At 51.0% G+C, this 12,512-nt stretch overlaps 1 protein-coding gene across 1 annotated transcript in view; it reads left to right on the forward strand.

Annotated features, from left to right (window-relative positions):
- Positions 1 to 12,512, forward strand: part of PTPRF (protein tyrosine phosphatase receptor type F) — a 254,792-nt gene that overhangs the window by 173,400 nt on the left and 68,880 nt on the right. Inside the window, 4 exon segments of the mRNA XM_086617772.1 lie at positions 2,659 to 2,928; positions 5,674 to 6,255; positions 6,810 to 6,943; positions 7,979 to 8,123. Of these exon segments, the coding sequence (XP_086473898.1) occupies positions 2,659 to 2,928; positions 5,674 to 6,255; positions 6,810 to 6,943; positions 7,979 to 8,123 (1,131 nt within the window).

Raw genomic sequence — 12,512 nt, forward strand, 5'->3', positions numbered from 1 at the left:
GGCCCGTGTCGAGGTGGGCAACGCTGCAGCCTGCCCACTCTCTTGCACGGTTTGACCTGCAGGAGAGTTTTCCTTGCCCTTCATCCCTTCTCTAGGCACACGAACACACCAGCCACCTCTGCTGCTCCTCTGTGGGTAGGAGAGGAGAGAGCCGCTTCCAAAGGGGCTCAGCCCTTCCCTTCACCCTGCAAAGCGCTGCTGAGAGAGCCCCCAGCCCCTTCAAAGTGCATCTCCCCTTTATTGTCCACAGGGGAGCAGGGGGCAGCTGGCTGCTCCTCCCCGGGGAGAGATGGCTGCAGCACCCACAGGCACTGCCTCTGCAGGATGAATCAAGGGGGACATGGCACTTCTGGGGCTCAGTATTGCCCTGGGAGCACCCTGAAATCAGTGCTTGACACGGGAGCGGGGTGCAGGGGGGTCTGCAGCGGGCTGTGCTGCCTCCGGTCTCACAGGGCTGGGAGTCAAAATCTGTTTGTGCATGCTGGGCTCTGATGTCCTGCATGGCCTCTTGTCTTCCTGTGTGCCTGTACGTGAGTTACTGTGCACCTGCCCTCTCCCCATCCTGCCCTCACACCGCTTTCTCTGGCTCTGCAGTGGCCTCTGGTGCCTGCCAGCCTGTTTGCCTGGTGCATGTGTGTGAGTGCTCTGTGCACACCTACGGCTTTATCCTTGAAGTGTGCTCTTTTTTATTTTAACACAGCGTGGGTGGGTGGTTTTGGTCCTTGGATGGGGATGGAATTTGAACAGCTTCTTCCTGAAATAATTCGACGCCATGTTCATTGGAAAATGAAACCTGACTCTTAGTGAATGGTGCTGGGATGCTTTGGTTGGAAATAGATGCCATCATGTTAAACCATTGCCATGTCCATCAGGTTAACTCTGTATTCTCATGACTGCGTAGCACTTGAGTACACTTTCAGTTCTGTCTCGTTTGGGGAGTGCTGCCCCGTCAGTCAGGTAACACCTCACTGGCGAGCGCTCATGTAGCTATTGATTTGAGATTTAATAATTGATTAAAAGAAACAACCAGCAAGACTTTGGATTTAGACATTACAAAAAAAAAAAGCAAAGCAAGTTATCCTTCCCCTGGCTGGTAAGGAGCTAATGAGCCCTGTTTTGTCACCGAGACGATGTGTAGTACACACACGATGTTGACAGTGTTGTCTAATTTATCACGGAATCTTAGCTCAACCGAGCTAAGATACATGTTAGTGTGGGGGCTTCCGTGTTCAGTCTATTTCTGCAAGCCTGTTGGTTTGGGGATGAATCATCAAAGAGAGCACTAGTGAAAGTTGATTTGGGGAGAGTCAGTTTGGCAGGCGGAGCTGACACTCTCTGCAGCTCGCAGAGATTTACCGTCTGCGGAGACACCATGATGGCAGGAGCAGGCCTGCGGAGCCGTGTGCCCCCGGATCCCCAGCGCCGGGGGGCTGGTAGCACCCACGATGTGTTGTGAGCTGGGCACCACTCAGGCTCCTGCCCGATGTCCACCTGCCCCCAGCAGTGCAGCTGCCCGCTGCTCCGCCAGCCCGGTGCTCTGATGGAGAAGCATAAATGGCAGGGAGAGGCTCAGGAGCTGGTCAGTCATGAAGCTGGCTGATGCTCTGCGGCTGCCTTTCTGGTGGAGGAGGCTAGAGCAGAGCAAGGCTGCTGGGCCAGACACATCCGAGCAGTTTCCTTTTTTAACTACAGACTAATATGAGCTTGCCCAGAGGAGACAAAGATTTACCGAGCACAGTTGTTTCTCCACCCTTGCTTAAATAGGCCCATAACACTAACCCTGAAGAAGGGGTCTCATTTCTCAGTGTCATTTTCCTGACGGGAATGCATATGGCAGGCAGCTTTAGAGCTTTATTGTAGCTGAGAGTTGCTTACAAATAAGTCTTGAATGAAATACCCAGCAAGGGATTGATATGAAGAGAAGCTGTGCAATGAAATAAGGAGGAATACATCTCCCGAAGTGCTGCCACAAAGGTGGGGAGGGTTCTGCCAGCCTAGCTCTCTTCTGTCAAAATGGATATGATCTCACATCTGTCAGGATTAGTTCTCTCCTGCCCAAGCAAGGTGATCTGTTCAGGCCCTGACAATGTCATGCCGCTCTGGTGACTATTTTTTCTGAGCCAAGGTAGAACCTGAGTTACATTTTTAAAGGAATTATATTTTATTTAGCAGCACACGTGTGCTAATTCAGAAAGAAACCCTTCTGCTGCTCCTGCCCAAACCCCGCGAGGTTTAGGGGATGAGTTGCTTTCCTCTAGAGCTAATAAATTGAGCAGGTAATTCTGTTTTGCAGAGCTTCAGAGGGCCCTGTGCAGAAAGAGTGTGTGACTGGCGTTTGTGCATGCTCTCTAATTAAAGGGGTGTAATTTAAATGGAGGAATGTTTCATGTTAGTAATATGATTTCAAAAGGCTATGTTTGGAGGGAAGGGATTGAGCCATCCCTTAATGAGTTCTTCTAATAAGATGCCAGTGGCTAAGGAAGGAGAGCAAAGTGTGTGCAATTTGGCAAACCAGTGGACAGTTTTTGCACTTCATTTTATCTGTCCCAAGGGGTAGACAGGCAAAGATGTTGAACCCCCACTAACATACCCTCGCAATGCAGCTGAATGCTCTCTGCTGGTTCAGTGACCCTACTAGCTGTCTCCTCCTTGTTTCAGTGCGGCGTGTTGCTCCTCGATTCTCTATCCCTCCAAGCAACCACGAGGTGATGCCTGGGGGGAGTGTGAACCTCACGTGCGTGGCAGTAGGTGCTCCGATGCCCTATGTGAAGTGGATGGCTGGTGTGGAGGAACTGACCAAAGAGGATGAGATGCCCGTCGGTAGGAACGTCCTGGAGCTGAATAACATCGTGCAGTCTGCCAACTACACCTGCGTGGCCATCTCCTCCCTTGGCATGATCGAAGCCACAGCCCAGATCACTGTCAAAGGTAAGAAATTATTCCTCATGGTGCTCCTACTTGAGCTTCAACAGTGTAGCCCTTTGCAAAACTGGTTTTGGGTGCAGCCAACTGACTGCAATCTCCTGTGACTTTTCTGCCTTGCAAAGGAGGTTCCGAAACCCACAACTTTATTTTTTCCTGCTCATAGTATAGTATTTGCTTCGGAGGTCATTTCCTCTCTCCTTACACGTGGCATGATGGGAGACAGGCTTGTGTCAGGCTGGATGCCTGTTATGCCACAAGGGAACCTCACTGAGTCTCTGCTAATGCCAGCAATTTCTAGCTTGTTCCATGCATCAGCAGGATCAGCTCAGCAGCAGGCCACGGGCTGTCCTGGGGCAAGGGTCTATGGATGTCTGCAGTCAGAGAACTGTTTGCACAGAGATGTCCTCTTGCAGTAAGGGAAGGATAAGAAGGTTAATCCCAGCAATGTGAGGTGTCTGCACCTCACCAGAACGAGCATCCTCCCCACCTGCAGGGAGAAGCTATACGCATTCGTTTTAAAATTGTTGCGTTTTCCTCTGTCAATGTTCTTTTTTTCCCTTACTTACTGCTCTGCCTCTTTCCCTTTCTCTTGTTGCTGGCCTTAAGACATGCTTCCTGCTGCCGTTTCACAGGTAGCTTTGCCCCAAAGAGGTCGTTATTGCTGATTGCTGACCACTGGCTACAGGGCAGCCCACTCAGACAGCTCCCGAATGGGAGGCCGAAGTACATGTCCTGCCTTTCCCATCTGGGGCCAAGCAGGTCCATGCTATACCTTTCCTCCTCTCCGTGCAATTGATTTGTAGCTCAGATTTCCACAGATATGTCATCTTTTGAGTCCGTCTGTTCTTGCAGTCCCCCTCCTGCACTATGGCCACCTTTATCACCAAGTCCCTGCTTGAACAAATAACAGAATTGAGTGTTAGCCCTCTCTGACCTGGAGATTAACAGCAAATTCTCTTTTCCCTGGTGCTAGTCAGAGGACGCTTTTAACCTTAGCCGCACACTGCTCCCTTTACTCACAGCACATGCTAGTCAGTACCTTTTCCAGCCCCCGTTTTCTTACAGAGCACAGGGATTGCCTTGGTTATAGTACATGCCCAAGAGTGTACAGAAGAAAGGGGCATGATGGGGAAGTAGTTTGGACATGGAGGGAGGAGATGGAAACTGCACCGTTGCATTGATGATTCCCAGTATTTACCTCTTTCTACCTGGGACAACTCTGCCTCGCTCCCTCTTTGGCTGACGTGATGCCTGCTGCTGCCCCAGGACTGCCGAGGTCCTCGGCACAGGGAGCGGTCTGCTCAGCTCCTTAGCCCTTTGCCTTCCTCCTCGTTTCTCTGTCTGTCTTTTCTGCACCTTCACTCTCGATATCTTGCTGCCTCTGTCCCTAACTCCTTCACCCAGTGTTGCTTCTCCTGTGCTTGCTGGAAAGTAGGCCATTTGCGGGGCAGACAGGAGAAGCAAGATGACACAGAGCTGATGGCAGTAAGTGCATCGAGGGTACCAGACCTGCACCTTGCTCACATGCAGGCTGCACACCCAGGAGCTGGCAAGAGCCAAGCTTGTGGCTTTCCAAAGGAAAGAGTGGGTGAGTGTCATCTGTCATTGAAAGCCTGAGGGAGGCTGCCAGTTTCTTGGATGCTCTAGGAGACGTGTTGCTTTGGGCTGTAATATTGGGCAGGATGTGTTTGCCCTCCCTGAGTCCTCCATTGTTAGTGGTGTGTGTCTGTGGGTTACATGCCCTTCCCTCCCATGCCAGTTCAGCCCTCACCGATTTTCTCAGTATTCATGTTGCAGTAGCACTGGAAAAGGCATTCTCCCTGGCACTCGGAGCAGGCACTCTCCTGTTCTAAAGGATCTTAATTTGGGCTGAGCGTTTTTCCTAGTTCCTCGTCAAGCACAGCTGCATTACAAGTCACTAATGACTTTAACTAGAGTGGTTCGTAGGAGGTTTAAACTTACTGTAGACTTTAATTCAGTCATTGTCTTAAAGTATTTGTGTACTCTGCAAATCTCTCTCTCGCACACTCATTGTCTTCCTGTGTTCTTTTGGTAAAATGGCAATTCTGGAAATGTTTGCTTGCAGTAGTTGCATTCTCATTAACACTTCGAGTGATGTCAGTGTCACAGAGTTCCTGTGTAACAGTGTATTGTCTGGTTGCAGTTTGACACACCACCCAGTGAAACAGTGGATGTGAAAGTTGTTAATTTCTCTGGCTGTATCCCTCCTGCATGTACTGTAATACTTACAAGGCATTCCCCCATCAACCCATCTAACAGCACTGACCATGAACTCCCTATGGCCTAAGATGCTGTCTCTCTGGAAGCAGGAGCGTAGTTCCAGATGACTTGTGGTGCTCTGATTGCTTTACTGTATCCCTTTGTAAATCAGCTGTACACCTGGCTTCTGGGGCCAGCCCAGCCCAGCTAGCACTTTCCCACTGCCAGCTGAACCCCCATGACAGAAACATTCCTGCATCCCTGTTGAATTACCTTTATTTAGCCTGCTGCTGGTAAGTGCGTCAAGCACGTCTAATAACATGATTGCTCTGTTTATCCTTCCATTAAGAACCACTTCAAGCAATATATGGTAATATAAAAATGCATGTTCTAGAGTATGAAATGATTTCTGCCTTTTAAAGAAGAATGTTAATGGGAGGTGGCAGCTCCATTTTTATCCGCGTGAACATTGCAGGGTTTGAGCTGACTGAATTATTTAAATCACACCTCTCTGCCTTCCAATTGCAGCACTGCCAAAACCTCCAACAGAGCCATTAGTGACTGAAACGACAGCTACCAGCGTGACCCTCACCTGGGATTCAGGCAACTCCGACCCCATTTCATATTACGTCATCCAGTACAAGCCCAAATCCTTGGATGGTCAGTTCCAGGAGGTGGATGGTGTGGCAACAACCCGCTATAGCATAGGTGGGCTCAGCCCTTTCTCGGAGTATGAGTTCCGGGTCATCGCAGTCAATAACATTGGCAGGGGTCCCCCCAGTGAGCTGGTCGAGGCCCGGACAGGTGAGCAAGCTCCTTCAAGTCCACCCCTCAAAGTCCAGGCACGGATGCTGAGTGCCAGCACCATGCTGGTCCAGTGGGAGCAGCCAGAGGAGCCCAATGGACAGATCAGAGGGTACCGCGTTTACTATACCACTGACCCGCATCTACCTTTGAGCATGTGGCAGAAACACAACACGGATGACAGCCACCTCACCACTGTGGGGAGCCTCATCACAGGGACCACGTACAGCATCCGCGTCCTGGCCTTTACTTCGGTGGGCGACGGGCCCCCCTCGGACATCATCCAGGTCAAAACACAGCAAGGGGGTACGTATGGAGTGAGATGTCGCGGCTCTGTGTCTGCCCCAGTGATAGGCAGCTCAGCTGCGCGTCTGATCTGCACCAGGCATCGCAACTGCACTTGGTGCTCAAATGGTTCCATGTCAGTGGCATCCCTGCTCTACATCCATCAGATTTAAGCTGTCAGCTTGTCCTGGGGAGTTGGTATCAATGTCTGTACAAGTAGGACAGCCCACAATTTTGTCTGGGATAAGTGTCACACAGATCTGTGACACAAGATCCTGGACATGGATGTTGGCACCTATGGAACTGTGCCAGGCATTCTGGGGTTCGAGTACACATGTGGAAGGAAGGAGCTGGGATGCAGTCAGGGGCTGCAAGTGAGCGCAATTCCCATAGTCACCCACCTGGGTCACAGAGGTGCTTGGTTGTTGCCTGGGTTGTTCCAAGACGACAGTACTAAGGAGAGGGAAGAAGGGAGGGTCCAGAAGGAATGAAAGAGGATCCTCGCAAGTTGAAACGCCATGTGACTCCTTTCCCTGCATCTGCCACCTGGCACTAACCATGTGTTTGGTCCCCAGTTCCTGCCCAACCAGCTGACTTCCAGGCAGAAGCGGAGTCTGATACCCGCATCCTGTTGACGTGGCTGCCCGCCTCTCAAGAACGCATTACCAAATATGAGCTGCTGTACTGGGAAGGGGAGGATGGCACTCAGGTGAGGATCCTGCCTCTGCGTCGGCAGCACTTGGGGCCAGACATCACAGTTCAGCAGTTTGGGAAGGGTGTCTGCTTGAGCGGGGGTGGCTCCACAGGACTGGTTCTTCCCCGTGTTTCTTCTGTCCCATGGGTGTGTGATTTGAGTATGGCAGTCTTGGTCTGGCTTCTGTGTAAGTGACCTCAGCAGTGCTTGTTGATGCCCAGCAAAGTAGCTAGTCACTGTTTTGGCACTGGAAAGGCTCCAGAATACCGTGACACCACCCTTACTGCTGGTGCCTTTAAACAGTTGTGCAGGCCAGTAGGCCTTCCAGGTGGCTCTGAAATGGCCTCCAAAATGTGTCTACAGCCCCAGGACTGGTTACACTTAGGGTAATAAGATGGTGGGGTGGCCTAGAGAGAGCCCTTTCATGTTTACTGTGAGGTCCCTAAAAGAAGTCCAGCTCTAAATATATCAAAAGTAGTGCTGGCTGCAGGGCAGCACAGTGAGGACTGTGCCGTGGCAGCATCACAGTGTCCCCTGGTCCTCTTCTTCTCCTATGTTTATAGTGGCATGAGAGCTGGCAGGAATAAGTGCCCTCCAGGTGAAGTGGCAGCAAAACAAGTCCTTTACCAGCACTATTTAGGTGTGTTAGAGATGCCAACTACTCCAGGACAAGGGCTTTACTCTGTTTCACAGGCAGACGCTGTGTGTTGGGAGGAAACAAAGTCATATGTCCTGTGCCCCTCATCTGAACTGTATGGCTAGACCAGCATGCTCACAAAGCTGTCAGGCAGTGTGTGCAGTCTGAACACCAGGCAGTGCAGCCTGGCTGTCAGAGAAGTCTGCTTCCCTGCAGAATCCTTGTTTTTCACCCAGAAAGCTCCATGCCTTGGAGTCCTGCAGGGCTGCAACAGGTTTGGCAGCGTGGCTGTGACTTTCTGTAGGGCCAGAATGGGTGATGGTGCTGCCTGTTTCCTTGGCATTGGGAGCTGAGCGCCAGGTTTTCCGTATTCTCCAACTACACCAAATAATGTGTTTCCCTTTATTTGCCAGCAAAAGGTGGAGTTTGACCCAACCTCCTCGTATGCTGTGGAAGGTCTCAAACCAGACACACTGTACAAGTTCCGTCTGGGTGCCCGCTCAGAGCTGGGGGTAGGAGTCTACACCCCCACAATCGAAGCCAGAACTGCCCAATCCAGTAAGTTTCTGACACGGCACTACTGAAGACAAAGCAAAAGCAGTCCAGTTTCTGTCGCCTGGGCACAGAGTAGCTTGGTGCCTCTGCCCTTTGTGGGTCTGCAGGGATGCCAGCATGCAGTTGCTGAAGGGTGCAATGGGGAAAGTCAGCTGGGGTTTTGGATCAGGGCTCTTTGGCAGAGAGGTGCACCCAAGTGGTAAGTTCTTTCTTTGTGTCCCTTTGATCATGCTGTCTTTCCCTAAGGGTAGATTCATAAAAACTGATGGAGGAGTGGAACAGGCTGGGAAATTGCTTTGGAGAGATTGATTTGAGTGGGCTTGTGCATCTCTATGAATTCACTCCTGTGCAGACAAGCTGCCTGGACAGGCAGTGTTTGAGTGTTTGGCTCTAAATGTGACTGTCTTCAAACCATTGGATTTTCACCCCTTCATTCCCCATTCCAGCTGCCTTGCTTCTGCAGGGGTCCTTAACTGGTCCACACACTTGATTATAAGGTGAGGCATCCTTTGAGGCCAGATGTGCCTGTGGCTGTCAGGCAGCTGGAGGAGTCAGTTTGGGAAAGTGGCTGTTTGCCTGGGTTTCGTGAGCAAGTGAGGCTGCTGCTTCTGGGGCTGCAGCGCTAAGGGAAACCAAAACGAGCTGCAGCCAAGTTAATAGAGAGGCCAGATAATGAGGTGACCCAGGCAATATCGCTTTCATCCTCGCTCTGCCCCATGTGATCACAGAGCAGGAGTTCGCATCGCTCTGATTGGCAGCTCAAAGTGCTGCGTATAAGCAGATTAGGGCTATCAAAGGGCCTTGCGATAAGCTCGTTTCCACTAACGATTTTTGGGCTTGCCATTATGCAAAGAGCATTAAAAGGAGGAAAAAAGACATTTCCGTTAGCACCGTCTGTCTGGGATTTACTAGCTGTGTGGAGTGAGCAGCTGGCAAAGGCAGCCAGCCTTTCCTGCAGGGAGGGCACCAGCACGCACAGCAGCCAAGAGCCTGAGATGGCCATTAGAAAAGGAGCTCAGGCAGGGATGAGCAGCTCTGCTCACTATTGGAATGACTTTCTCTTTGAGAAAAACTCAGCTTCATTAACATACCAGTTGCAGGGATTTCTCCACCTCGTTAAGTGAGCTAATAGTGTCTTAGTGCTGCACGATAGACAGGTATGAAAATGGAGAGAGGTTCACATCATGCAGTTATAAATATTTGAACATTGAGAACAAATTCTGAGTGTGGGAATTTGTATACCTATTTCAGATAGCTTTTGTATTGATAGGCAAAGGTTGAAGCAACTCTCCTGCCACTTAAATTAATTCCATCAGTGGATGCTCTTATCCTTGAACGCACTTAATCAGAGACAGCTCCATGCATAAATGAGTCCTTCAGAGTCTCACAGCAGTCTAAGTAAGAGAAACCTTTGCTTCTTGGACTCTTCAAGGCAGACATCTTCCCATGACCTACTCCACATGCTGTTTGCTCACAGGGGATCTCATGCCAGTCTGGTTTTAAGGTTGTCGCTTTACTGGCCAGTGGAGCAGTAGCTGACTGGTTCTGGCATCTGCTTAGTAAGAGAGATGTGCACAGGTTGGAAGAGATTTGGCCAAATGCCACAGGAGTACCTTGGTTTGACCAGTGAAACCCTCCTTACATGAGACACCTAAGAGTCCTTCGATTTATCCAAGAAGTGACTGGGTCTTGGTTTACAGGCCCCTACTTGACATGATTTCTGATGGCACTGTATTCTATGAGAAAAGACCTTAGTAGTTACTACTGGGCTATTCAGTGAGGGTGACAAACCACTGGCTGAACAGTCCCAGGGCAAAGTGAATTCTTGGGTACTAGGGGACTCAAAGACAAGTAGGTCTTTCAGAGAGCTCTGCTTTAACTCTGCAGAAGCTGCGTGCACAATGCACAACTTCCAGGCAGAAATTCTTTGGTCTGCACTTAGCAACACCTCACATTAGATGGTTGGATCGGTCCCCTGTGACCTTAGAATTTACTAATTTAGAAAGACTGTTGCTCCCAGCTTCGAGTTGGTCTCCTTTCTGTGCTCTTCCATCTGGTTGCCCTGAGAAAGGCTGTTAGATCTTGGAGGTCAAAATGTTGAGGTGAGATACAAACTGCAGGAGCAATCAGACCCCTACTTTCCAAAGAGCTTATCTTCAGGCTGTGTTCCTGGCCCTGACAAACCAGTCAAGGGTAAGGTAGGAGGCATGTCATCACTAATGAGTCACTAACAGGCTGGAGAAGGATGTCTGTATTGCTGCAGCTGGGCTTTTCTTGTGGCATCCCTGCTCAGGAGTGGTAGGGATGCTTGTCTGGGAAGGCCAGAGGGATGCAGTGCCCCTTTGCACTCTTCCAGCAGCACAGCTCGAACCCCATCACCTGAGAAGACAGCTGCCTTCTGGGTTGTCTTTCCTGCTAAGCTGCTTGCTTAGTTGCTGGGCACCCTGCAAAGAGTACAAGCAATGACAAGGGCCTGAGGAGCATGGGGGAGTTTTCTAGGAGTCTGCAGTGTCTCAGGCAAGCAGTATGATGCAGGAGAGGGCCCATCAGGCCTCAGCATTAAAATGCTGTTCTCGCTTGAAATACGAAGTTGTGTCTTGAGGCTGCCTTTTCCCTAGCTTAAGGAGTAGGTGGGCTGGATGGGTGCACAGGCTGCAGTGGGCTGGCGGAGGAGGCCAGTGCAAGTAGCCTGGAGGCAGCAGAGGTTTGCACAGTGTGTGTGTGGGTACGTCTGCGTGTGTGGGTGCATGCTGGCCACCTCATCAGCTCTTTGCTGGTCCCAGGAGGGACACTTCCACTCCTTGTGCATTTTAAGTTGATCCTACTCATGTTACCAAGTTTTATTTTGCTTTCTTTAAGTGTTAATCTGAGTTTTTACCTTGCACATCATGTGTGTGACTCTTACCCAGTCAACAGCCAACGTTTGACCTGCCTACACTGCCAGCCAAAGCTGCATTTGGAGAAGAAGGTCGCTACTGCATCCCACGGGATGCTGTGGAGGCCTAAAGCCAGGGCACAGTGGCTCTACAGACAGTGGCAAAGGAAAGGCTTGCCAGACTCCTTATGTCTCACCTGTCCCGTCTGAGGGATGCCACCAGGCACTGTGTCTCCCTTATGCACTCCCTGAATTCACTCTTGGTGTTGCTTTGGTGCTATATCTTCCTACTGTCTTCCCTGCCACTTCTCTGCTGACTGACCAGAAGAGTGTGAGGAATCGTTTTCTACCCCTGCTCCTTTCCAGTGTACCACATGACAGGGCCGGTCCCACTCTGCCTCCCTCACATAGGCAACTGTTTGCTTCCACGCATTGCTTCGGCATCCCATTCCTCCACTGTAGCTCCCACAGCAGCAGCTGCCTGACTCTGCTCAGGCATCATCTCTTCCAGTTCCGTCACTGCCCGCTCTCCCTCCATCTTTCCTCTCTCTAGGCACCAGACCAGGCATCAGGGATGGCCTCTGCTCCATGAGCACAGAAGTGGGCACTGAGAGTTATGTGTAGCTTGTGACTGCCTCTGCGAACAAGTGGGCCGTGTTCCCAGCAAGCAGAGGTCATCAGTGCCATTGGGAGGTCCTGCTGTCCCCACATTTCCCAGATCTTCTGCCACTGCCAGCCTGTGCCCAGCGAAGCCAAGGCACAATTGTTGGGTGCTTTAATTATCTGAGGTCCCTGCTGCCATCTGAGGTAACATAGGTTGTGTTCATCTTTACGCAGGCAGTGAGCAGGCAGGCTTGTCCCTGTGCCTCTGGAAGGCTGGCTCAGGTGCACTGATGGCTTGAAGGACTGCAGCATGGGGAAGGGCACCAGCCTTTTCAGGTGTTTTCTAGGTTTCTAGGTGCAGTGAAGAACAGAAGCAGCCTTTCACCCACCCTGGCAAAGCAAGATACTTTGTTACTGCTTGGCCAAACAGCTTCCTGGCCTTAGAGCAACTGCGTGTGGTTTTTCGATGGTGGTACCCTGCCTTCTCTGCTTAGGGCTCTTGCCTTCTGTGCAAGCACCCAGGGATGCACTCATCTCCCTGTGCCTTCCCCAGCCAAATGGGCTCTGTCCCTCTTCCAGGCTTCCACCCTCATGAGAAACACCCGAGTGCAGTTCCCCTTCCCTTTGCATGTGCCTTCCTGCCAGCAGCAAAGCATGACCTGGGCAGCACAAACACCTCTGCAGGTTGGCTATGCTGTCGTGTTAATAGGGATGCCAGGACATGTCTGCAACATCCCTGGGCAATGAGGCCAAATGAGGGGAGGCTGCTGCTGCTAGGAGAGGGCCAGGACAGGGTCCTGGACAAAGCAGAGCATCTCCAGGACACTTTCCTGGCTCATTTCCTTCTCCAGCTCTGCAGAACTGCTGTCCTGTTGCAAGGCTGCCACAGCCCTCGGTCATCTCTCCTTTTCTGG

This window comes from Tauraco erythrolophus, chromosome 10 (assembly GCF_009769465.1).
Source record: "Tauraco erythrolophus isolate bTauEry1 chromosome 10, bTauEry1.pri, whole genome shotgun sequence".
NCBI classification, from domain to species: Eukaryota; Metazoa; Chordata; class Aves; order Musophagiformes; family Musophagidae; genus Tauraco; species Tauraco erythrolophus.